The sequence below is a fragment of the Canis lupus genome, chromosome 8 (assembly GCF_003254725.2).
Source record: "Canis lupus dingo isolate Sandy chromosome 8, ASM325472v2, whole genome shotgun sequence".
Classification (NCBI taxonomy): Eukaryota; Metazoa; Chordata; class Mammalia; order Carnivora; family Canidae; genus Canis; species Canis lupus.
This window is the reverse complement of record NC_064250.1, coordinates 46,974,993-47,001,033: the sequence shown is the minus strand read 5'-3', so window position 1 is coordinate 47,001,033 and position 26,041 is coordinate 46,974,993. Positions and strand designations below refer to the sequence as shown.

At 41.4% G+C, this 26,041-nt stretch overlaps 3 protein-coding genes across 8 annotated transcripts in view; 1 reads left to right on the top strand and 2 right to left on the bottom strand.

Moving 5' to 3' along the window:
- Positions 1-1,699: 1,699 nt before the first annotated feature.
- On the bottom strand, positions 1,700-24,101 carry LOC112657831 (acyl-coenzyme A thioesterase 1-like). Of its 2 annotated transcripts, none has more exons than XM_049113697.1 (4): positions 23,964-24,101; positions 21,575-22,304; positions 18,105-18,307; positions 1,700-2,972 (listed from the first exon to the last, which is right to left on the bottom strand). In XM_049113697.1, exons 2-4 carry the CDS (start codon positions 22,122-22,124, stop codon positions 2,295-2,297), a joined length of 1,431 nt encoding a protein of 476 aa, XP_048969654.1. In that variant the 5' UTR covers positions 22,125-22,304; positions 23,964-24,101; the 3' UTR covers positions 1,700-2,294. The 2 variants fall into 2 exon arrangements, with proteins under 2 accessions (XP_048969654.1, XP_025299789.1); XM_025444004.3 differs by lacking the exon at positions 1,700-2,972 and adding an exon at positions 14,330-16,530.
- Positions 23,778-26,041, bottom strand: part of RIOX1 (ribosomal oxygenase 1) — a 36,961-nt gene continuing 34,697 nt past the window's right edge. Inside the window, exons 4-5 of one of the 5 annotated variants that reach the window (XM_049113693.1) lie at positions 25,195-25,663; positions 23,778-24,150 (exon numbers count right to left, since the gene is read on the bottom strand). The gene's annotated coding sequence lies outside the window, so the exon portion shown is untranslated. The other 4 variants (XM_035719525.2, XM_049113694.1, XM_049113696.1 and 1 more) reach the window with 4 other exon arrangements.
- The window catches only part of HEATR4 (HEAT repeat containing 4), a 48,759-nt gene continuing 48,086 nt past the window's right edge, over positions 25,369-26,041 (top strand). Inside the window, 1 exon segment of the mRNA XM_049113698.1 lies at positions 25,369-25,474. The gene's annotated coding sequence lies outside the window, so the exon portion shown is untranslated.

Genomic DNA, 26,041 nt, shown 5'->3' with positions numbered 1-26,041 from the left:
AGATCACGACCTGAGCTGAAGGTAGATGCTTAACCCACGGAGCCACCCAGGTGCCCCTCTTATATGTTTTTTTAACATCTGGCACCCCGAGACACACACCACCATGCTAATCGCACCCCACACTGCAATCCTGGAATTCCACTGTCAATACATATAAGAGAAAAAAGAGCCACTTCCTTTCCTGTGGCTGGGCCTGTTACCTACAGGAAGCATGGAAGGGCTTTAAGGGAATTCATGATAATGCTTCTGAAGTTATACAACACTATGTATATGAATATGAATACACACAAATGTGCATTCTGTTGGGTAGATGAGAAGGGCAGAAATCATGGGCAAATTGTTCTGTTCCCAAATAAACTGAAGAACCACAGATATGAGGCCAGGTTAACAAATAACAGCTTACAACAGATAAGCAGTGTAAAAGAGAGAAGAAACTGCATTTGGGGATACTGAATCCCAACTCTACATTTCATATGCGAAGAATTTCTCTGAGACTTGGTTTCCTCAATTGTAAAATAAAGTACACATGCCTCACAGATTGGTGAGGATTAAGTGAGGAGCATACAGTGGTATCAAAGAAAAAGCTGACTCCCCCCCAAAAAAAGAGCATGGTGCTGGGGTGTTTTTAAAACTATTTTAAAGAAAACTTAATTTTTTAATTAATTAATTAATTTTTGTTATTTTTTCATTAGTTTCAGAGGTAGAATTTAGTGATTCATCAGTTGTATATCATACCCAGTGCCCATTACATCAAGTGCTCTCCTTAATGCCCATCACCCAGTTATCCTGTCCTCCCACCCACCTCCCCTCCAGCAACCCTCAGATTGTTTCCTAGAGTTTAGCGCCTCTTACGGTTTGCCTCCCTCTCAATTTTCTTTTTCTTCTTTCTTTCTTTCTTCTTTCTTTCTTTCTTTCTTTCTTTCTTTCTTTCTTTCTTTCTTTCTTCTTTCTTTCTTCTTCTTCTTTCTTCTTTCTTTCTTTTCTTTCTTTCTTCTTTCTTTCTCTTTCTTTCTTTCTTTCTTTCTTTTTTTTTTTTTTTTAAGATTTTATTTATTTATTCATGAGAGACACAGAGAGAGAAAAGCAGAGACACAGGCAGAGGAGGAAGCAGGCTCCATACAGGGAGCCCAACGCAGGACCGATCCCGGGTCCCCAGGATCAGGCCCTGGGCTGAAGGCGGCGCTAAACCACTGAGCCACCAGGGCTGTCCCTCCCTCTCAATTTTCATCTTATTTTTCCTTCCCTTCACCTATGTTCATCTGTTTTGTTTCTTAAATTCCACATATGAGTGAAATATGGTATTTGTCTTTCTCTGACTTATTTCGCTTAGCATAATAGCTTCTAGTTCCACCCACATCATTGCAAATGGCAAGATTTCATTCTTTTAATGACTAATATTCACATGGTATGGTTTTTGAATTTTAGAGAAAATGTTAGAAATTGCCTCGTTATTTTTTTATTTTATTTTTTTAAGGTTTTATATATTTACTCATGAAGGACAGAGAGAGAGAGAGAGAAAGAAGCAGAGGCACAGGCAGAGAGAGAGAAGCAGGCTCCATGCAGGGAGCCCGAGGTGGGCCTCGATCCAGGACTCCAGGATCACGCCCTGGGCTGAAGGCGGCGCTAAACCGCGAAGCCACCTGGGCTGCCCCCGTTATTATTATTATTTTTTAAAGATTTTCTTTATTTATTCACGGGAGATGCAGAGAGAGAGGCAGAGACACCAGCAGAGGGAGGAGCAGGGTCCGTGCAGGGAGCCCAGTGTGGTACTGGATCCCAGGACTCCAGGATCACGACCTGAGCGGAAGGCAGATGCTCAACCATTGAGCCACCCAGGTTCCCCTCAAAATTGCCTTATAAAAAAAGATAATTGAGGAAATAACACCATCACCATAAATCAAGTTTTTTTTTTTTAGGAAGCTTATTGTGGAAATATTTTTATCAAGTGATGCAAATATTAAATTTTTTATTTTCACATTAATCATTGTTAAGTAATTCATCTAGATAATGTCTTACTTATTGAAACAACTAAATCATAAAGCTCCATATGCCTAAGCAGGAATGTAACTTAAAATTTATTTGTTTTTTTTTTTTCTTAAAATTTATTTGAACCAAGTGAATCCTTACTCATCCACAGAGAAGATAGCAAAGAACTAACATTGTATTTGCTTTTTGAACTGTTAGTAGTTTTACATCTCATTAGTATTCTATTACTCCCTGGGTCGCCGCTTGGCTATTCAGGACATCCAAAATGTGTGCTAAGCCCCCTCTGGTCACCGTCCTTGGATTTGGGTCTAGGCCCCCAGGGAGCAGGATCTCATCCTTGTAGTAAGGCTCCCCCAACACTGGCCACGGAGCCATTGATTATGACGGAGGCAGCGATGCCCTTCAGAAACGAGGCCATGGAGAGGCAGAGCTCGCCTCCTCTGGAACTGCCAAGCAGCCCCTTTACCTGAGAGGAGGACAGAGCGGGGAGGAGAACGAGGCCATGAACGAGCAGCGCAGTGTGCTGAGCAGACCCGGGAGAGGAAAGGGCCGGAAGGCAGCCGGAATCTGAGAGATGCGCACGGGCTCGTCCCAGCCGCAGCGGCCCGCGGCTCCACCGTCACCGTCCGCATCCCGGGTGCGCGCGGCGGCCGCGGGTCGTGCGTGGCCGCGGTCCAGTCCGGGCGGCGGAGCGCGCCTCGCGGGCCCGCGGGGTCAGGCGTCCCCGGGCGCAGCAGCGGCGGGAGGCGGGGCCGCGTCCGGAGGCGTCGGGGCGCTGCAGGCCCGTGGGCCTCGTTCGCGGAACGCGCCGGAGGCTGACGCCGCAGGTGGTTGTCCCAGGCCGGGCGGGGTGCGCGGGGCCTCCTGGTGCTCAGCCCGCCTCTGGAACGCAACCCTTGTCTCCCTCCAGCCAGACTGGTAGGACTGGAGTGTGTGAGGACAGGCAGAGTTTCTGGAACTCCACCCTCTCCTTGAAGAAGGGCAATCTTTGGAAAATGTAAAGCGTTAGAGATGCAGTGTCTAGGATTGCCTAAGCAGAAATTCCTTAGTAAACAATACTATTCGTAGGAGCGACTTCTTCTTATACATCTGTTATATCCCAGACATATATCATTTCATCTTTAGGGGCTGCATTCCTTTTCCTTTATTATGGAGGAGGAAACTGAGCCTCAGAGAACCTTCACTACCTGCACAGGGTGACAGCACTAACAAGTGTCAGAGCCCTGGCTTGGGCTTTGTTGTCCAGGTACCCACGAGTGGCAGCACTGCGTGTGTCCTGGCCATCTGAGCCTTAGCTTGGGACAGATAAGGCTCTCCATCGACTTGGGTCTCACAGTATTAATACGTAACAGTAAAATCCTACCGGATATGGAACTCAAATGGGATTGTAGATTAGAAAAATACATTAAAGCCCAAATGTAATATGTAATATCTTAATAACTGCCAGATACTTGATTTGGGGGTCCAAATCCCCCAGATAATTTGCTCTAGTTTTTCACTTCAACTCACTTTAAAACCACTGTTTAAGAAATCTTTACTGGAGGGACGCCTGGATGGCTCAGAAGTTGAGCATCTGTCTTTGGCTCAGGGCCTGATCCTGGGGTTCCACGATCTACTCCCACATCTGGCTCCCTGTGAGGATCCTGCTTCTCCCTCTGCCTGTGTCTGCCCCTCTCTCTCTGTCTCTCATGAATAAATAAATGGATCTTTTTTTTTTTAAATAAGAAATCTTTACTGAAAAATATCAAATTACAAACGCTTAATGAATCATAAGTCTAAATGTAAAAGCTGAAACTATAAAACTCTTAGAAAAAAAACAGGAATAAATCTTTGGGATCTTGGATTAAGAGTGATTTCTTAAATAGCACCAAAGGCATAAGCAAAAAAAAAGAAAAAAGAAATTGGGCCACATCAAACTTTAAAACTTTTGTGCAAATGATGCCATCCAGAAAGTGAAAACATAACCCAAAGAATGGGAGAAAATATTTGCAAATCATCTTTCTGATAAGCAGCTGGTATTCAGAACATACAAAAACATTTGCAACTTGATTAAAAGACATATAACCTAACTGAAATGTGAGCGGAGGAGCTAAACAGACCTTTCTCCAAAGAAGATATACAAATGACCAATAAGTACATGAAAAGATGCCCAGCATCGTTAGCCATCAGTAAAATGGGAGTTAAAAACCATAATGTAATACTACTTCCTACTCATTACATTGTTTGTAATAAAAAAGAGAATGTTGGTGAGGATGTAGAGAAATTGGATTTCTCACTGTTGTTGGGAGTGTAAAATGGTATGACGGGGATCCCTGAGTGGCGCAGCGGTTTGGCGCCTGCCTTTGGCCCAGGGCGCGATCCTGGAGACCTGGGATCGAGTCCCACGTCAGGCTCCCGGTGCATGGAGCCTGCTTCTCCCTCTGCCTGTGTCTCTGCCTCTCTCTCTCTCTCTCTCCCTCTCTCTGTGACTGTCATAAATAAATAAAAAATAAATAAAATGGTATGACCTCTTTGAAAAATGGTTTGGCAATTCCTCAATATATTAAACACAGAGTAAATATTTGACCTGCAATTCCACTCCTAGGTCTATACCCAAGAGAAGACATATGTCCACGCAAAGACTTGTATAGAGACATTCATAACAGCTTACTTTATAATAGCTCCTGACAGAAAACAACTTAAATATCCATTAACAGGTGAAGGGATCAATAATATAGCATCTCTCCAATAGAATATTATTCAGCCATAAAGAGAAATAAAATATTCATTTCAGGGGCACCTGGCTGGCTCAGTCAGTAGAGCATGTGACTCTTGTACTTGGGGTCATGAGTTCAAGCCCTATGTGGGGCCTAGCGCTTACTTAAAAGGAAAGAAATGAAGTATTGATGCATATTGCAACATGGACGGAGTGTAAAAATATTATGAAAGAAGGGAAACACAGAAGGCCACATAATATACGATTCCATTTACATGAAATATCCAGAACAGGCAAATCCAAAGACAAAAAGTAGATTAGTGGTAGCTAGGAGCTGGAGGAGGAGGGAATGGAAATTACTGCCAATGGATATGGGGTTTCTTTTGTGGGTGATGAAAATGTTCTGGATTCAGGGATCCCTGGGTGGCGCAGCGGTTTGGCGCCTGCCTTTGGCCCAGGGCGCGATCCTGGAGACCCGGGATAGAATCCCACGTCGGGCTCCCGGTGCATGGAGCCTGCTTCTCCCTCTGCCAGTGTCTCTGCGCCCCTCTCTCTCTCTGTGTGACTATCATAAATAAATAAAAATTTAAAAAAAAAAAAAAAAAGAAAATGTTCTGGATTCAGATAGTATTGATGATTGATAACTACGGATATACTAAAAATCACTGAATAGGATACTTTAAAAGGGTGATCTTTATGATATGTGATGTATATTTTAATAAAGCTTCTGAAATGCAACAAAAATTTTTAAAGAATGGGATAAGATACATAGTACTTTAAAATAATTTTGCACCTTATTTTAATATCGACATTTTTCTCTTATTAAAATATTCATACAACATTTACATAATACATTGTAAATGTATTTTCTATTTTAATGTATTTTTTAAAGATTTATTTTATTTTATTTATTCATGAGAGACAGAGAGAGACAGAGAGAGAGAGGCAGAGACACAGGCAGAGGGAGAAGCAGGCCCCATGCAGGGAGCCCGACTTGGGACTCAATTCCGGGTCTCCAGGATCAGGCCCTGGGCTGAAGGCAGCGCTAAACCGCTGAGCCACCCGGGCTGCCCTATTTTTATGTATTTTAAGTAAATGTTTTACGTATGTATTTTAAGTAAATGTAATACATTTATTTTTGGAGTGAACCATGTAAGTTAAACTGCTTTGGTATATTTTAAAATACTTACAATTTTGTGGTTTAAATGTCTAGTTCTAGGTTCAGTTTGTTTTATACTTTGTTTTAAATGCTATCTTAGCTAAAAAAGATCTCTCACCAAGATATATCAAATCAAATTGAAGAAGCTCATCAATGGTTGTTCTAAATCATAATATTAATCTTTTCTTCTTGCTCACTAATTATGCAAAGGCTTCAATTAAAATTCTGCTAAGAAATTTCCATGATTTTTGCAATGTTTTTCTTACAAACTAATTAAAATGTGAAGTAGTAGTGGAGGCAAAAATTTGAATTTAAAAGATTTCAGGAAATTTTAAGAGAAAATTGCAGAAGAGAAATTAGAGACAGCAAGTAGATATAATTCTTTCTGGAAATTTTATGATGAAGAGGAACAGAGAAACTGGACATAAATGGAATTAAGAAGCTTGTTTTTGTTTGTTTTGTTTAATTTTTAAAGTAATCTCTACACCCAGCATGGGGCTTAAACCCATGACCCCAAGACCAGTAGTCACCCACTCCTCCAATTGAGCCAGACAGGAGCCCCAAGAAGTTTTTGTTTCTTACTTTGTGTTTAAGATGGCAGAAATAACAGCATGTTTTAAGCTGATGGGAATTATATAGAAAAAAGAGAAGAAAAAATATAGAAAAAAGAGAAGGCAAGAGAAAATTCTTGCCTTTGAATAGACAAGAGGGTACAGGAAATAGAAAGCAAGTAGAAGCGTTGACAAGATAGAAGCATGAACTGCTCATCTATAATGAGAGGAAAGAAGACAGATTATAGGAGTACAAATGCTTTTAGGTGGGTCAATGTGATGATGGGAATTTGTGTAAGTTCATTGCTTGGTGCCACAGAAAATGAAGTCCTTTATTCCTTGGTCATTGAAGTTGAAGAGAAGGCAGAGAAACTAAAGCAATTCTCCCCCCCCCAGGTTTGGCAGTGAAGGAGCTGAAATGAACCATGCACACTGATTATTAAGGGCCTACTTAAGGTTTATGGATATGAGTTTAAAGTGACACCAACAACAAAAAGGCAAATAGTAAAATGGTAGATATAAACTCCATATGTTAATTCCATTAAACATAAATGAACTAAGTAATCCAGTAAAAAGACAAAGACTGTCAAACTGGCTTTTGAAAAATTAAACTACATGCTACTTATTGGAGGAAACACAGGTTGAATATTAAGATACTGGAAGATTCAAAGTGAAAGGAAAGAAAAATATATACTATATAAATACTAACAAAAATAAAGCTGCTGTGGCTATATTAATTCAAGCAAAGTAAACTAGGGCAAAAAGTATTACTTAGAAGAGTCTTTTTTTTTGTAATTAAAGGTATGGTGATGAAAAGTTTGCTTTAATAGGAAGATATTATGTTTCTAAAAACAGTCTGAAAATATAAAATGCAAAATCATTGTAACTGAAAGGAGAAAAAAAATCCCCAATCAAATTGAGAGATTTTTACTCATCTCAGTGACTGAGAATAAAAAGTATTTTTCTTTTTTTGGAGATTTTATTTATTTATTCATGAGAGGCAGAGACAGAGGCAGAGACATAGGCAGAGGGAGAAGAAGGCTGTGAAGAGCCTGATGCAGGACTCAATCCCAGGCCCCCCGGATCACCACCTGAGCCAAAGGCAAACCGCTCAACCACTGAGCCACCCAGACACCCTGAGAATAAAGAGATTTTATTTTATTTTACTTTATTTATTTTGATTAGGCAATGTTTAAATTTTATTTTTCTTTCAATAAGGTGGTACCATTCCTCAAGGAAGTAATGTAGTTTTGTATATTATTTCACAATGAAAGGAACTACATCTGCCTCTTCACCCTGTAACAGTCCCTGCAATGCTCCTTGATGATGTCCTTGGTCTTGAACCCCAAGATAAGCTGCAGGGTGGGGAAGAGGCAGCTGGGAGGAGCAGGGGCATCACAAGCTGGTGCACTGGGCTTCCCACCAGCAGGACATGCAGCTCACAGGGGTTCTAGAAGGAGAGTGGAGTGTGCGGTGCTTCACTGGGTGAGGGAGTGAGGACTCTGATGGAGCAGAAGGCTCAGGGTGAACACCAGCATCACAAGTACAGTTGCTGTATTGTGGCTAAGTCTGGGAAGAAGATGCCTGGGACTGCTGGCAGTGCACCTTGCTCAAGCTTGTTCAGTGGGAGAGAACAAAGAGATCTTAAAAATCTATAAGGATGTGAGATTTAAAGTGAGACAGTCAGTATAGTCGTTTTTGTTTTTTTTTTCTCCAGCCACATTCAAGTGCCCTGATGCAAATGCAGAATTTCCAGAGAGCATTTAACGAGGGCTGGAATTCTGCCAAACTAGTATGAAGAAGTGAAGGTTGATGGTATTTGGAAGGAAATGGTTATATTTGACTGGCTAAGAAAGGGCACAGTAAAAAAAAATTGGAGGGATTAATGGATTATAGGCCCTAGTGGGTGGAAGGACTTAATCAGAGTACTAGAGACAGTGAGTTAGAAGACAGGGAATATGGGAAAGTGGAGGTAATGGTCAGAAAATGGGATGTTTGCATGAATATAAGTTTTCAGATCCTTGGAATACCAAAGAAGGGGATGGCTGGATTATATGGTAAGAGTATCCTTAGTTTTTTTAAGAGATAGCCAAACTGTCTTTGAAAGTGGATGTACCATTTTGCACTCCCACTAATAATGGATGACAGTTACTATTGCTCTACATCCTTGCCAGTATTTGGTGTGGACAACGTTCTGGGTTTTGGGCATTCTAATAGATGCGTAGTGATTTCTCATTGTTTTGATTTGTCATCCTCTAATGACAAATGATGCTGAACATCTTTTCACGTGCTTATTTGCCATTTATACATCTTCTTTGTTGAGATATCTGCTCAAGTCTCTTGTCCACTTTTAAAAATATTGTTTATTTATTTATTTATTTATTTGTTTGAGAAAGAGAGGGAGAGAACGAGCATGAGTTGGGGGAGGGGCAGAGGGAGCAGAAGAAGCAGACTCCTGGCTGAGCAGGGAGCCTGACTCAGGCTCCATCCTGGGACTCCAGGATCATGACCTGAGCAAAAGGCAGATGATCAACCACTGAACCACCCGGGAATTCCTTTTTTTAAAATATTTTATTCATTTATTTGAGAGAGAGAGAGAGAGAGCATGAAGCTAGGGGAAAGTGAGAGTGAGAAGCAGATTGCCCACTGAGCAAGGAGGGAGCCCAAGGTGGAGCTGGATCGCAGGAGTCTGGGATCATGATCGGAGCCGAAGGCAGACACTTAACTGACTGAGCCAGCCAGGCGTCCCTGGTATTGTGTTCTTAACTTCAAGTTCCACTTGCTCTTTTCTGGTATATAAGAAAGTGATTGAATTTTGTGTATTAACCTTGTATACTGCAACCTTGCTGTAATTGCATATTAGTTCTAGCTTTTTTGTCAGTTCTTTTGTATTGTCTGCAAAGATGATCGTGTCATCTGTGAACAAAGACAGTTTGAATTATTGCTTCCCAATCTGAATACCTTTTATTTCCTTTTCTTGTCTTATTGCATTAGGTTGAATTTCCAGTATGATGTTAAAAAGGAGTAGTGAGAGGGAACATCCTTGCCTTGTTCCTGATCTTAGTGAGAAACTAGAAGTTTGATGTTAGCCATAGGGCTTTTGTAGATATTCTTTATCAATTTGAGCAAGTTCCCCTTTATTCCTACTTTTCGGAGAATTTTTATCATTAATGGGTATTGGATTTTGTCAGATGCTTTCTTCTGCATCTACTGATCATGTAATTTTCCTTTTTTAGCCTGTTGATATGATGGACTTCATTAAAAGATTTTTTAAAAAGATTTTATTTTTTGCCATACAGAGAGAAAGCACACAAGCAGGGGGAGAGGCAGAAGGAGAGGGAGAAGCAACCTCCCCACTGAGCAAGGATCCTAACTTGGGGCTTTATTCCAGGACCTCAAGATCATGACCTGAGTTGAAGGCAGTTGCTCAACTGACTGAGCCACCCACGCCCCCCAATTAATAGATTGTTTGAATGTTGAACCAGCTTTGCTTAGCTAAGATAAATCCCATTTGGTTGTGTTGTATAATTCATTTTATTTTTGTTAAGTCCTATATTAATTTTTAAAGTTTTTTCATTTATTTTATTCATTTAAGTAGTCTCTACACCCAACGTAGGGCTCAAAGTGGTAACCTCGAGATCAAGAGTCTCACATTCTTCCAACTGAGCCAGACAGGCACCCCTTCTTTCTTTGTCATCTACTTTGGAGAAAAAGAAGCATCTTTCAAATAAAAATTACATGTGCCCTTGCAACTCTGGTTCTCTTTCACCTGCTCTGTCCAGGTCACCCTGAAGGACACTATCTTTATTTGTAAGAAGCTGTAACTACATTTATACTTTATTTATGCTTCAGTTAGATTTTATTGTAATTAATAATTCAATTTCCAGGAAAGAAACTTACTCTCCAATCAGATATTCCAGAAATATTTCTACCATAGTAGGGAAAAAGAGATGTCTCTCACCTTGCTCTATTTGAGACTGTACTAATTCATACTCAACTGACTCGCTGATTCTCCTTCATAAATCTGAATAGATTACATCACTAATGCCTGCATTTCCTTTGTTTCACTTTACATGGGCTCTGTGAAAAAGATAGGGCTTTTTCTTTATATGGGCTCTGTGAAATGATAGCTTCTTTTTATTTCCTGGTTGACCTATTCATTGTTTAGTAGCATGTTATTCAACTTCTATATATTTGTGATCTTTCCACATATTTTCTTGTGGTTGACTTCTAGTTTCCGCAGCATTGCAGTCAGAAAAGATGCATGGTATGACTTCAATCTTGGATTTGTTGAGGCTTGTTTTGTGAGCTAATATGTGATCTAGAGAATGTTCTGTGTGTACTTGAATAGAATGTGTATTCTGCTATTTTAGAATGAAATGTTCTGATTTTATCTGTGAAATTCCATCGGCTCCAGTGTGTCATTCAAAGCCATTTTTTCTTTGCTGATTTTCTGCTTAGGTGATCTATCAATGTAAGTGGGGTGTTAAAGTCCCCTACAATTATTGTATTATTATCAATTAGTTCATGTTTGTTATTAACTGTTTTATGTATTTGAGCGTTCCCATGTTGGGTCATAAATATTTATAATTGTTATATCTTCTTGTTGGACCTTTTTATTATTATATAGAGTCCTTTTTGTCCCTTGTTTTTAAGATTTTTAAAATTTATTTATTCATAAGATACACACAGAGAGAGAGAGAAGCAGAAACATAGGCAGAGGGAGAAGCAGGCTCCATGCAGGGAGCCCAATATGGGACTTGATCCCAGGACTCCAGGATCACACCCTGGGCCGAAGGCAGACACTTAACTGCTGAGCCACCCAGGCATCCCCCATCTTTTTTTAAAGCCAATTTTATGCAATAAAAGTATTGCTATTCTGGCTTTCTTTTGACATCCATTTACATGATGGATGTTTCTCTCTCTTTCAATCTGCAGGTGTCTTTATGTCTGTAGGTAGCATATATGTAGATCTTGGGTTTTATTTATTTTGTCACCTTATGTCTTTCGTTTAGAGCATTTGGTCCATTTATATTCAATGTAATTATTTGTTTTCAATGCAATTATTGATAAGTATGTATTTATTGTCATTTTATTGTTTGGGGTTGTTTCTGAAGATTTTTTCTGCACTTTTCTTTATTGATATATTTGGATTTCTTTCTCTTTATTTTTTGCATGTATATTAGTGGGTTTTGATATATGGTTACCACTAGGTATGTATATTAACATCTTCTGCATATAGCAGTCTATATTAAGTTGATAACTGTTTAAGTTTTCCCTCTCCTTCCCACATTTTAGCTATATATTTTATATCCTTTTATTTTGTGAATTCCTTGACTGACTTTTCGCAGAAATATTCATTTTTACTGCTTTTGTGTTTCCTACCTTTATGCTGTCATTTTTGATCTCCATATTAAATATTAAAGAATTCCTTTAATATTTCTTTCAGGGCTGGTTTAGTGGTCATGAACGCCTTTATTTTTTGTTTGTTTGGGAAACTCTTTCATCTCTCCTTCTATTCTGAATAATAGCCTTGCTGGATAGAATATTCTTGGCTCCAAATTTTTCCCATTCAGCACTTGGAATACATCATGCCACTCTCTTCTGACTTGTAAAGCTTCTGTTGAAAAATTTCCTCCTAACCTTATGGGTTTTCCCTTGTAAATTTCCATCTTCTTTTGCCTTGCTGCTTTTAAATTTTTTTTATCACTATATTTTGCCAATTTAATTACAATATATCTTTGTGTGGGTCTGCTTTTGTTAATTTTGTTGGGAGCTGAGATCAAGAATTGGACACTTAACCGACTGAGCCACCCTGGCACCCCTAAACCAGAATCTTCTTTTTTTTTTTTTTTTTAAAGATTTTACTTATTTATTCATGAGAGACACAGCGAGACAGAGGCAGAGACACAGGCAAGAGAGAAACAGGCTCCATGAAGGGAGCCAGATGCAGGACTCGATCCCAGGACTCTGGGATCACACTCTGAACCGAAGGCAGACGGCTCAACTGCTGAGCCACCCATGCATCCCACTAGAATCTTCTTTTATTTTTATTTTTTTATTTTTTTTTAATTTTTATTTATTTATGATAGTCTCACAGAGAGAGAGAGAGGCAGAGACACAGGCAGAGGGAGAAGCAGGCTCCATGCACCGGGAGCCCGACGTGGGATTTGATCCCGGGTCTCCAGGATCGCGCCCTGGGTCAAAGGCAGGCGCCAAACCGCTGCGCCACCCAGGGATCCCTAGAATCTTCTTTTAAATTGTATGGAACCTATTCATTATCCCTAAAGGAGAAACATATTCTCAGCCTTATTCTTTCTTGAGTTAATAAGGAAGTCTTCTACATCCCAAGGAAATGGTTTGTAATCTACACAGAAATGAATTTACAAAGATAATAATCATAATCACAACACTAATCATTACAGCTAACTTGTTTTTAAAACCTAAATGTCCAGGGGTACCTGGGTGGCTCAGTGGTTGAGTGTCTGCCTTTGGCTCAGGTCGTGATCCCGGGGTCCTGGGATTGAGTCCCACATCAATCTCCTGCAGGGAGCCTGCTTCCCCCTCTGCCTATGTCTCTGTCTCTCTTTCTCATGAATAAATAAATAAAATCTTTAAAATAAATAAATAAACCCTAGATGCCCCCAAATAGAAAACCACTTAAGTAATTATAGATTATGGGGACACCTGGGTGGCTCAGTAGTTGAGCGTCTACCTTTGGCTCAGGGCGTGATCCTGGAGTCCCAGGATCGAGTCCCTCATCAGGCTCTCTGCATGGAGCCTGTTTCTCCCTCTTCCTGTGTCTCTGCCTCTCTCTGTGTGTCTCTCATGAATAAATAAATTCTTTTTTAAAAAAGTAATTATAGGGCAGCCCAGGTGGCTCAGCGGTTTAGCACCGCCTTCAGCTCAGGGCGCGATCCTGGAGACCCTGGATCGAGTCCCATGTCGGGCTCCCTGCGTGGAGCCTATTTCTCCCTCTGCCTGTGTCTCTGCCTCTGTGTCTCTCATGAGTAAATAAATAAATAAATAAATAAATAAATAAATAAATAAAGTAATTATAGATTATGAAATATTGTTAACATTTAGAGGTTTGGTATCATGCTCAGTGTAAGATGTTAGGTCCGAGAAAAGCAGGATAAAAATCTATATATATGGTTAAAATATGAATACACATATGTATATACAAGACTGGAAGGAAATGAAGTATACCAAAATTTTAATTGTGCTTTCTTTTTTAAATACTTAGATAAACCTTTTATTTTTAAAGTTTTCAATTTACAGAAAAGTTGCAAAGTAACAGATTTTCTGTATATCCAGCACATACTTTCTCCTTTTGTTAGTATCTTACATTACTATGGCACATTTGTCACAACTAATGAACCAATATTGTATGTTAGTATTAAGTAAACTCCATACTCTGTCCAGATTTCTGTAGTTTTTCCTTAATGCCCTTTTTCTGTTCAAGTATCCCATCTAAGATACCATATTACATTTAGTCATGTCTCCTTAGGCTCTTCCTGGCTGTGATGGTTTCTCAGACATTTTGTTTTTGATGGCCTTGACAGTTGTATTGTAGTCAGGTATTTTGCAGAACATCCCTTAATTTGGACATGCTTAATGCTTTTCTCATGATCAGCCTAGAGTTATAGTTTCTGGGGAGGAAGACTGCAGAGGTGAAGTGCCACTTTCAGCATGTCAGTCATATCAAGGTTATATGGAATCAACACAATTTATCGCTGATGTTTACTTGGCTAAGGTAGTGTTTGTTACCCTTCTCCATTCCAGAGTTACTCCCTGTCCCTCTTTCCATAACGTACACTTTGGTAATGAGTAATTAAGTATAGCTACCTGCCTTTTGACTACTTTATAGTTTTCAGTATTTCCTAAGTTTCTACAATAAACATATATTATCTTTAAAGAAAAAAAGCCATAAACCAATTTTAAATCCTATTTTTTTTAAAAGATTTTATTTATTTATTCACGAGAGACACACAGAGAGAGAGAGAGCGAGAGAGGCAGAGACACAGGCAGAGGGAGAAGCAGGCTCCATGCAGGGAGCCCCGCGGGGACTCCATCCCGGGGGTCCAGGATCATGCCCTGGACTGAAAGCGGCGCTAAACCCGCTGAGCCACTCAGGGGTCCCCTCCTCATATTTCAAGTCCTATCTGAAATGCCACTTCTTGTAAGTCCTCCCCACCTCTCCACCAAGTTAGATGTGGTTTGTCCCATCCTTATATAATAATGACCCTTTGACACTTTTATTCTGTTTTACCTCTACACTAGAATGTTATTTCCCCCACTTGTTTATACAGCCATCTTACTTCAGAAGGGATTAAAGGAGGGGCTCCTCTCCCCCTTGGGTCCACTGCAAGGGCCCAGTCTACAAGGGACATGGTCATCCACGCTCTTAACATCCTTTTGTTTCTGTCCTGAGGCTCTCTCAGAGAAACCTGCTCCAGACTCTTTGGGGACACTCGGTATTCCAGCATGATAAACAGTGAAGAAATTACTTTGGAGAGTATAGTTAAACCAGTCTGGTTTTTCTTGCCCATGTGCCAAGGAAAACATGCAGAAAGCACAATCAGTAGTACAAAAAGAGAAAGCCACCTGCCCGCCATTACATTATTGGCCATGGGCAGAGGAGGCATCCCTGAGCTGGCTGAGGTGAGTGGAGACTAGAAAGTATAAGCACTACATTTTCTTAGTGTAAAAAACAAACAATCTTCAACTCTTTCATACCTTTTTGTTTCTTTTGGCTCTCAATTTTCTTCTGTTTTAGTTCTGGCTTGGTAGAGCCAGAGACCACAAGCCTCTAGTTAGCACCCTTACTAACAGCTTTTTTTTTTCACGATGACATTTGATTTATTTAGGTGCTGTCTGAATCTGAATTTTCAGTAATGTAGCAATTTAGAAAATTCAATGATAAAACAGGAGAGGAAGGGAAATATAAATTATAGAAATCATAATCTATATTAAGAAAAAAAGATCAAGTTGCCATGTTTACATCTTAATAATCTTCCTGTTCTTTTTCTGTAATTGTAAATATGTTTCCAAATATTATTTGTAAATATTATCTTGAATACCTCTCCACTCCGGAAGTTTAGTCTTATGGCCCATGGATGTAACCATCAATTTCTAAGCCTTTCTGGTTAATTATGAGAAACAACCTTGCTAGTTTATAATGCCCAATATGCATATATCTGAATTTTCATTACTAGGGTAGAGAGTTTTAGATTGATATTGGGGTCATCTTTCTTTAACTAAAGAACTGTTAATAGCAATCATTGGCTCTCACAGACTGTATTTGCTTTAAAATGTTGTGAACAACAGCTTGTGCTTGCACATATTCTTTCACCTGCCTCCCATAGTTGTGAAGATTAAATGATTGACATACAGTTGGTGCCCTGGAAGCATATTTCCTTCCCCAGCTGCTCTTCTCCTTCCTGGACTGAAACCATTGTCACTCCCATGTGTTGCTGTGGCATAAGGTTTATGTAAAATAAAAGCTGCCTCAAAAAAAAAAAAAAAAAAAAAAAGCTGCCTCTTCCCACCACTTACTTTTCCCCACCCAAGTGTTTGTGGAAGAAAGTCTGGAGCTGCTTCCAAGCATCCATCTGGGCCATGGCATGAGCCCTGGGCTCCCCTCCCCAGATGACAGGACCACCCACCAAGGTGTGTAGGGAAGCCCGGCACATGGGGAAGTAAGGAGGCTCAATGTAGTGTCCTGCCATAGGGTAACAGATGATCTGGGGCTGCTCCCTACCATGGGCCTGTAAGCGCTTAGAGGCCTCGTTAGCATAGAATTCACTCTTCCAGTTGTGGTCATCCAGACCTACAAGGAACAGGAAGGCACTCTCAGCCCTTTCCACGGGAATGAAACTCTTCTGGTCAGCTCCTTCCAACGGGCTATTCAGGACATCCAAAATGTCTGCCAAGCCGTCTTTGGTCACCCTCATTCGATTTGAGTCTAGGCCCACAGGGGGCAGGATCTCATCCTTGTAGTGTAAGGTTCCCCCAACATTGGCCACGGAGCCATTGATTATGACGGAGGCAGTGATGCCCTTCAGAAATGAGGCCATGGAGAGGCAGAGCTCACCTCCTTTGGAACTGCCAAGCAGCCCGACTCCCGGACCCTTTACCTGAGAAAAGGACAGAGGAGGAAGGAGAATGAGACCATGAACAGTGCAATTGATGAGCAGTGCCCAGAATTGGAAAGTAGGTAGAAATAAGCCTGAATCTGGGCTCTACTATTTGCCAGCTTTTGCAACCTTAGAGTATTGACTTATTCTTCCCCTCTTATCTTCCTTTCTGCAATTGCTCCATCATCATTCTTGGTGATTTCAACAACCATGTAGAGGATATACTAGATACTTTGGGTTCTCAGCATCCATGTTTCTCATCCATCCTGCCTCATTTCACTTAAGTTTGCTTTCCACTTCTCCAGAAGACCGTATCACATCTCTCCTACAACCTCAAACCTTTTAACCTTTAACCCTGTTCCCTTTCACTGTCAGCTCTTCATACCAGCTGGAGAAAATAAAGCTTTCCAGTAGGAACTCCTCCTCTTTTCCCCCTGCAGGATCTACTTAATTCCACAGGAGCTCAAGTTCTCTGCCTTCTCTTGGGTTTCCAAACTCCCTCTGTGCTTATTAGAGGCCCCCCTGATGCTTGCCCATGGTATCTCCTCCACTCTCATTCTCCAGGACTTGCTGCTGCAATCATATCAGCTCTCTCCTTTGTCACTTTCTTCTGTACTGGCCCATTCCCATGGGCATACTTACTGCTCTATTTTCACAACAAACCCTCGCCCTCACATCCACTCTGCCCTAGTTTTCTACTCTCATTTACAGCAAATTTGTGGGGACCAGTTATCTAAGTTGTTCTTTTTGTCTTCCCTTCTTTACCCAAATCCTCTCAGGGTAGTTTGGGTCTGTGCTATTCCACAAGGACTGCTCTTGCCAACATTACCAACATCTCCTATTACAAATGGCCATCTGATTCACCTCTCAACAGCAGTCTTCTTTTCCTTATGGGCTTCTTCTACAATAGTACCCTTGATTGGTTTCAACCATTTATTCCTTCTAGAGGAAAAGCACTAGAAATTAAATGATATATTATTATCATCTCAACTTTTCAGAGGAGGAAAAAGCAAGTTCATGGGGCTAGTCTGCAATTTGTGAATCAAAACTTACATTTAACTCTTGTCTATCCACATTCATGCTGGTGCCACTGCACCATATCACCTTTTCTAAGAGTTCCAAAGCCTCCTGTCCACTGAGCTCTGAACTGTAAAATAAGCAAGGCTTATCTCCTGATCCTCGGATACCCTAAGCCCTATAACCCTCAAAACACTTCTGATTACTCCAGTTCTTTGGCTGCCCAGTTCTTTTAACCTACTGTCTTCTGGAGATAGTGATTCCCTTCCCCTTTCCCTCTACTTCCTATATCCTGTTTCAAACATGTCTGGGCCTATTATGATATACTATAAAATACTGGGATTTAAAATTCCAAACCAACTAAGAACATCTTTACTAGCAGGAAATATGAGAACATAAAATTGCATAGAAACTGTCTATGAGAAGTGACTCTAAATGGTAGTAGCTTGCATTAGGGACTGGGAGGGGCTGTAGTGAATTTATCAGATTCTGTGAAAATTAAGAGCAGTTATGAGGACATCTGATACGTAGATCATAAAACCTAAAGAAATTCCAACCTGAGGGTGATCCAGAAGGTAGTTCACAGCTTCTTCAAAGTACTCCAGATGGAGGATCTCCAGGCCCTTGGGGAGATCTTCATAGTTATGGTAAGCCAGAGCCATCACAGCAAAACCCTTGCCAGCCAACAGACTAGCTCGATATTCCAGAAGGCCACTTCCAACTCCGTAAATGTCCACAATCCCTGGAAAGGGCCCAGGTTCTTTGGAAGAAACAAAACAGAAAAATGAACTATTCCTGAAACTCTCTGCAGTGTAGTCAAAAGCCATGTGTGGTCTACATGGTGATGTCAGAGTTTTCTATTGACAATCAGAAATGCTAGACAACCTCTGGTCTTCAAAGATCCAGTGGCATAGGCTCAATCCACATTTCCCCTATACCCAGCACCTCAAAGCCTCACAGATTTTTTACAGAAAGCATGCCTTACTTTTGTAATTAAAAATAACTTATAATGAAAAAGCAAAATCATTACCCTCTCCCCACCTCCAAAGCTGACACTACCAAATGCTAGAGAGCATGTAGAGCAAGTGGAGTCCTCATAAATTGCTGGTGGAAATGCAAAATGATACAGCCACTTTGGAAAACAGTTGGGCAATTTCTTATAAAGTTAAACACTTACCATATGATTTAGCAATCCCATTCCTTGGCATTCACCCAAAAGAAGTGAAAATTTGTATTCACACAAAAGTGCATATGCAAGAGTTTGTAGTAACTTTATTCATAATCTCCAAAGACTTGAAACCCAGCCTGAAACTCAATCCTTCAACTGTTGAGCCAATAAAATTGCTTTTGTTTTGTTTTAAAGACTTTATTTGAGAGAGCAAGTGAGTGAGCAGGGGTGGGGGTAGGGGCAGAGGGAGAGGGAGAAGCAGAGACTCCCAGCTGAGCAGGGAGCCTGTTGTGGGGCTCAATCCCAGACCCCAGGACCCTGGGATCATGACCTGAGCCAAAGACAGATGCCTAATCAACTGAGCCACCCAGGCGCCCCCCACCTTTTTGACCACTTTAAAAAATATATTTTTTACTTATTTGAGAGAGAGAGAGAGTACAAGCGAGGGGCAAAGGGCCGGGGAGAGGGAGAATGAATGAATAAAACTGAAGTACACCCGCAGAATGGAGGGAGTAGTACTAAGAAATAAGAAAGAACTATTGGATATATGGAGCATAAATGAATCTCAAATGCATTAACCTAGACTCAAAAGGCTGCATACCCTTATGATTCCATTTATTGGACATTTTCACCATTTATGTAAAAAGCTTGTATTTAGGGGCACCTGGGTGGCTCAAGTGGTTAACCATCTGACTCTTGATTTCAATTCAGGTCATGATCTCAGGGTCCTGGAATCGAGCCCCACATTGGGCTCCACGCTCAGTGTGCAGTCTGCTTGTCCCTCCCTCTCTCTCTGCTCCTTCCCCGCTTATGGCCTCCTCTGTCTCTCATAAATAAATAAGTAAATAATAAATAAATAAATAAATAAATAAATAAATAAATAAAATCTTTTTTTAAAAGCGTGTATTTAACATGCAAAACCTTAAAAATAATAAAGCAAACACTTTATGCCCAGCATCTTAAGAAATATTACAGTACTATCGAAGCCCTTTGAGTACCTGTGCCCTTCACTCTTTTTCTACTATCCTGTATTTTATCTCTCTTGATTTTCTTTATAGTATTATCACTTATATGTGTAACTTAAACAGTATTTTATTTTGCCTATTTTTGGAGTTTTATCTAAACACAATGATACTGGGACACCTGGGTGGGTCAGTGGTTGAGCATCTTCCCGGATTCCTAGGATCGAGTCCCACATCTGGCTCCTTGCATGCAGCTTGCTTCTCCTCCCTCTGCCTGTGTCTCTGCCTCTTTCTATGACACTCATGAATAAATAAATTTAAAAAAACCTTTTAAACAAACAAACAAATAAATGTAATGATACTGAATGTGTTCTTCTGGGACTTGATTGTTCCATTCAGTATTCTTTTTGAGATTAGTCCATTTTGATCCTCGTAGCTGCAGGTCCATCACTTCTGCTGCTGTAAACATACCTCAGTATATTCATCAGTTCTCTTGTTGATGGGACTTTTGGGCTGTTTCCAATTGTTTTGCTCTTACAAACAATGCCTCTTAGTACACATATACAGGAGTAGAATGATACAAATTTTTTTTTAAAGATGTAATTATTTATTTATTCAGTCATGAGAGACACAGAGAGAGAGAGAGAGGCAGAGACACAGGCAGAGGGAGAAGCAGGCTCCAAGCAGGGAGCCCAACGTGGGACTCGATCCCAGGTCTCCAGGATCACACCCTGGGCCAAAGGCAGATGCTCAACCGCTGAGCCACCCGGGCTGCCCATGATACAAATTTCTAAGTTAAAAATTATTTCCTGGAGTACATGAATAACTATTCCTTTCAGCATCGTATGTGGATTCCTTTGACTCCATGTACTTGTCAACAATTGATAATGTCAGACTTAAATTTTGGCAAATTTTGAGGGTGTGAAATGTATTGTGTAGCTTTATTTTGCATAAAAAAGATATTATCTTTTTTTTAAGATAATATCTTTTTATGTGTTCATTGGCCAACTGCTTTTCATGTTGCTAAAATTATCCAATATTTTTGCTTTTCAAGTTCATAGCAAGAGGACTTTCTCCGTGCTAATTTTCTTAAACCTTAGTATACTGTGAGAAAAGCAAAGTTGCTATACTGAGGATGATTTTAAAGAATCATTAAAGAGGTGCCTGGCTGTCTCAATCTGTAGAGCAAGGGACTCTTGATCTGGGGGTTGTGAGTTTGAGTTCCACTTTGGGTATAAAGATTACGTAAAAACAAATTTTTAAAGAAATAATCATTAGGGCACCTGGGTGGCTCAGTTGGTTGAGTGTCTGCCTTCGGCTCAGGTTGTGATCCCAGAGTCCTGTGACAGATCCGGGGTTGGGCTCCGGCCTGTGAGGAGTTTGTTTCTGCCTCTCCCCCTCCCCCTTCTTATGCTCTCACTTCCTCTCTTTTGAATGAATGAATGAATGTATGAATGAATGAGTAAATAAATAAATTCCTTAAAAAAAATAATCATTAAAGACTTGGAACTACCTATAAATGTTTTTGTTTTCACTTACAACTGTCTTTTCCAGGATCCCTGGGTGGCTCAGTGGTTGAGCGCCTGCCTTCGGCCCAGGGCGTGATCCTGGAGACCCTGGATCGAGTCCCCGTCGGGCTGCCTGCATGGAGCCTGCTTCTCTCTGTGTGTGTCTCTCATGAATAAATAAATAAGACAAAACTGTCTTTTCCGTTTCCTTACTATGTCTTCTAACTAACCTTCAGTTTTGGAACGGCAGAGCTACGTCCCCACCAGGGCCCATTCTGAGGCCCCCACGGAATGTCTCTGCAATGTCAGGAGCTGCCTCCTTACTGTGGGTAGAAGTGCAGGAGAAAAGAGAGAGGCAGGCAGGACAGCCTGGGAGCCCGGGCGCTCACCTGGGGGCAGGAAGAGCGTGCCGCGCACCCGGCCCGCGCGCACCGGCACCCGCCGCACCCCGGGCCGCAGGAAGTGGCGCGCGTGCAGCGCCCGGCCCAGGAGCCGCCCGGCGTCGGGCTCGTGGCCGTCCAGCACCTCCAGCTCCACGGCGAAGGGCGTCTGCACGTCCCGCTTCACCAGCCGCACCAAGGGCTTCTCGGGCTCCAGGGCCCAGAGCAGCCCCATGGGCTCGAGCCCCACGAAGCTGCCGCCCAGCGCGGGCGCGCGCGCCAGGTCCAGGAGGCCGCGGTCGTCCGCCCGGTAGCGCGCGTGGGCCCGGAAGAGCGCGCCCCTCTCGTCGCGCAGGGACGCGCGCAGCGTGACGGGCTGTCCCGGGGCCAGGCCGCGCACGGAGATGCGCACCGGCTCGTCCCAGGCGCAGCCGCCCGCGGGCTCCAGGCTCACCGTCGCCGAGCCTCGGGCCCCTGCCCACAGCTTTGGAGTCCTCGGCAGGAAGCCCCATCGGCGGAGTCCCGAGGCTCGCAGAATAGCGCCGGCGGAGGCCACCATTTTGCCTCTTGGTTTCAGTCCGAGTCAGCTGAACTGGGCAGTGGAGAAAGTTAGAAACTGCTCAGCGACCCTCTAGTGGCAGGCTCCGTCATCTGCAGGCTGCGCGCCCAGTGGGGCCGAGTAGCCTGCCAAATTGGGCTTGGAGGGCCAGACTCTTGTCCCACCAGGTCAGAGGCGTACCTTTAAAAGCAAGAGCGAAAATGATACACGTGAACTTGCATTACGTACTGAAAATGCTGCAGTTTACTGGGGGGAGGACTCTCCTAGTTCTGCTTCTCAGAAGCTTGTTGGCCGCACGAGGGCGGGCGCTGAAGTTTCTGGCAGCTAGGAAAGCCTCCAGTCGCCAAACTTTTTTTTTTTTTTTTTTCAAATTTTTATTTATGATAGTCACAGAGAGAGAGAGAGAGAGAGAGAGAGAGAGAGGCAGAGGGAGAAGCAGGGTCCATGCACCGGGAGCCCAACGTGGGATTCGATCCTAGGTCTCACAGGATCGCGCCCCGGGCCAAAGGCAGGCGCCAAACCGCTGCGCCACCCAGGGATCCCCCAGTCGCCAAATTCTTAATGGCTAAGAGGAGTGCAGGATTGGATTGGACTTTCATCAGTTTGTTGAGTAATTCACTCTCGTTAATAATCATAAGACGAAAAAAAAAAATCATAAGACGTTTCGTTAAAAGTGTGCATCATAGTGTTCTGCTTGTGTATTACCTGTGTAGAGGCTTATCTTCCACACCATCCCCACATTAAGGGGGCCTGGAGTTTTACTAGCTTTGTGACCACAGCTTCTTCCTTACGGGTGTAAAAATACCCAAATGACATCATAGTTATGATACTGCATTGTCATGTTGCTGTATTTAGGCAAATGTCCTCTCCCTCTCATCTGGGAAGGCTCACCTTTTCCCCACTTTCTCATAAGCTATGGGTTCCACCCAGTGATGGATTTTTCATCCAACTTCAGGCTCTTTCTGAAGCCTTGTATTTGATTTTACATTCATGATTTTTTTCATATTCTTTTGATTAAAGAAACCTGCAAATTGTGTAAGCTTGATTCAAGCCCATTAAACCTGTTTGCCACTGCTCCCAGTAAGACCACCCTCAAGGACTTTCCCAACCAAGCCTTTTTACCTAGTTTCACATGTTCTCATTTCCTGCTGGTTATTTATCATGCAATTCCCTATAGCTATAATTAGTTTTGCACTGGTTCTGTAGGATATTTCAGTATATTTTGTGCCTAGAAACTAAAGAAAGTAAATAGCTAGTTCTTAATCCTTAAAAGAACCTTAATGAGGTTTCTCTTAATGAGAAAATTAAGGCCTGGAAGGAGAGGTGAACTGATTTGCTGACGTTCAAATAATTAGAAATACTAGGATTTGTATCTTTGCAATCAGATTCCAGAGTTTGTGCTCTGAACCATTATGCTTTAATTGTTCTCATATGATAGGTCCTATGTTTTAGATTTGTAAAACACTCATATACTGGTGATGGATGCACAAACTGGTATGACCTTTTCAGAGTGATCTGGTAAAAAATATTTGATACATTTTTTAGGAATTGCTCCTAAGTATTCATGAATATATGTAAATATTGGCTGTAAGGATGCTTATCATTTTGTTGTTTTAATAGAGGGAAAGTTAGAAACAAACTAGCAATATAAACTTGGTTTAATCAATTTAATTGTGATGCAGTCGTATAACGGAAGAGATGTAACCATTAAAGATGTTAGAGTAGAATATGATGAGGAGACTTTCATGACATTGAGAGTAGGTAGAGATCCACATAATCTTGAAAAAATGTATATCAATACATTAAAAAAAAAAAAAAAAAAGACTAGTCAACAGTTACCCAAACTTGTTTCTTAGGCTTTGGAGAATTTTAGTAGTTTTAATTTTCTTCTTTGCCCAGAATTTCTATCAGAAATAACATGGCTGGGGCACCTGGGTGGCTCTGTTGGTTGAGCATCTGACTCATGATCTCAGCTCAGGTCTTGATCTCAGGGTCGCCGTAGGCTCGACACTGGGCATGGAGCTTACTTAAAAAAAAAAAAAAAAAAAGAAGAAAACAAAGAAATAACATGGCTTTCATAATTAAATAGGTTTTAAAAAAATTGTGGTATTATACAAACATAAAACTTGCCATTTTAACCATTTTTAAGAGTATAGTTAAGTAGACTCACAGTGTTGTACAACCACACAACTATCCCTCTCCAGAACTTTTTCAATCGCCCAAGCTGAAGCCCCTGAAGCCCCTGGAAACCACTGTTCCCCTTTTGGTCTCTAGGAATTTGACTATTCAAGATATCTCCATCAATCCATATATGTAGCATGTATCAGAATTTCCCTCCTTTTTAAGGTTCGATATTCTATCGTATGTATACAATACATTTTGTTTATCTATTCATCTGATGGATTTTAGGTTATTTCCACATTGACTACTGTGAATGTACTGCTACGAATATAGCTGTACAAATACCTGTATAAGAGTCCCAGCTTTCAATTCTTTGGGTATATACTCCTAAGTAGTAGAATTGCTAGATCATATGGTAATTCTGTTAAATTTTTAGTTTTCAGGCTTTTCATCTCAGAGACCATGCCTCTTCACCCTTTTGTAAGGGTCCCAGGGTCTGAGCACAGCTTGAGCCCAGACCCTAAAGTGAGTGCTCAAGTTGGTCAGCAAATATGGTGACCACCTAAATAGCCCCAGTCAGCAAGACAGACAGAACTTCATGGCCAGAAAACCTTTCTGCTGTTAGTTCATGAAGGAACTCCTGAAAACCAGTATTCTGGAAGCCTGGGATTTTACTATTAGAAATACAGGATTTGAAGAAATCCCTTGTAAAAATAGATGATCATCAGGATTTGGGGAGCAGGGAGATGGAATCCAATTAAGTGGATGTGGAGACAAAAGGGGAATGAAAAAGACCCCAAAGACAGACCCGTTCTACTTTACTATTTGTTCTATCAGCCTAGTAATCTGAAGGATGCCAGAGCTGAGTATTCATGTGTTCCCTGCTTTGCCTCTTTCTCAGCAGGATTTATAAACCTTTGTTGGGGAAAAAATACTGAGTTGCACAGACCTAGAGGTTTATTTCCAAAGGATGACCAAGAAATCCCTTGTGCCATCAACCAATAAATACAATGCAGTTTTCCAAAGTTGTTTACAAAAGGAAATATATAAATAACTGAAGATACCGCTGTTTGAACCCACAAATTCTGTCAGTAGACCCATGGAATTCTAAAGAGGTGGTTGCCTGGTAACCAATATAAACAGCTTTGAAACCTAAGAAAGGAAGGAAGGTTTAAGATGCAGAACCTTGCTTTCCCTTGAAGAAGGTGTTGAGGGAGGCGACCTTGAAGGTATTTCAAAATACTGCTACTTTACTAGTATCTGAAAAGAGCTTTTCGCATCAGCTGAATGATGAAAGGCAGCCTGAAGTAGTTGAGAAGACTTTGGATTACGTGTCAAAAGGGTTAGGATTGCTTGAGGGATTAACCAATACTGTGGCCTTTGTCGTGTCTCTTCTCTCTGGCCCTCAGTTTTGAAATCTGCAAGATAAAAGTGTTAGAACAGAATCATGTTTGTGGCAGAGTTTCCGTAGTAATCTCAGGAGACAGTAGTAGATCTGTGTGAGTGCATGGCAAGGGGCAGGAATTAGAAAGTAGAGGGGAAAAATGAAGGAACTTTCTGATGAGAAAGAGGCAGGAGAGGGAAGCGTCTGAAACAAGCCAGGTTAAGAGACTGTGTTCCCCCATCCTGCTCTCCCACCATCAAGCTTCCTTCATACTTTCCACAGATACCTGTTGGGGGTATGGCTTCTCTAAATTTAATGTGTAAAAACACCTGTGAAAGCTGGTTAAAATGCAGATTTCTAGGCCTCACTTGTGGCCTACTGAATCAGTATTCTGGGATGTAGGACACAGGAT

What these genes read in the sequence shown, in the direction of transcription:
- LOC112657831 (XM_049113697.1), bottom strand. Translation starts at nt 22,124, where the DNA reads ATGGTGGCCTCCGCCGGCGCTATTCTGCGAGCCTCGGGACTCCGCCGA. An exon ending in CACGCTCTTCCTGCCCCCAG is followed by an intron (nt 18,308 to 21,574) that starts GTGAGCGCCCGG and finishes TTTCTTCCAAAG; the next exon opens with AACCTGGGCCCTTTCCAGGG. An exon ending in ACCTTCTGGATCACCCTCAG is followed by an intron (nt 2,973 to 18,104) that starts GTTGGAATTTCT and finishes CATTTTCCAAAG; the next exon opens with ATTGCCCTTCTTCAAGGAGA.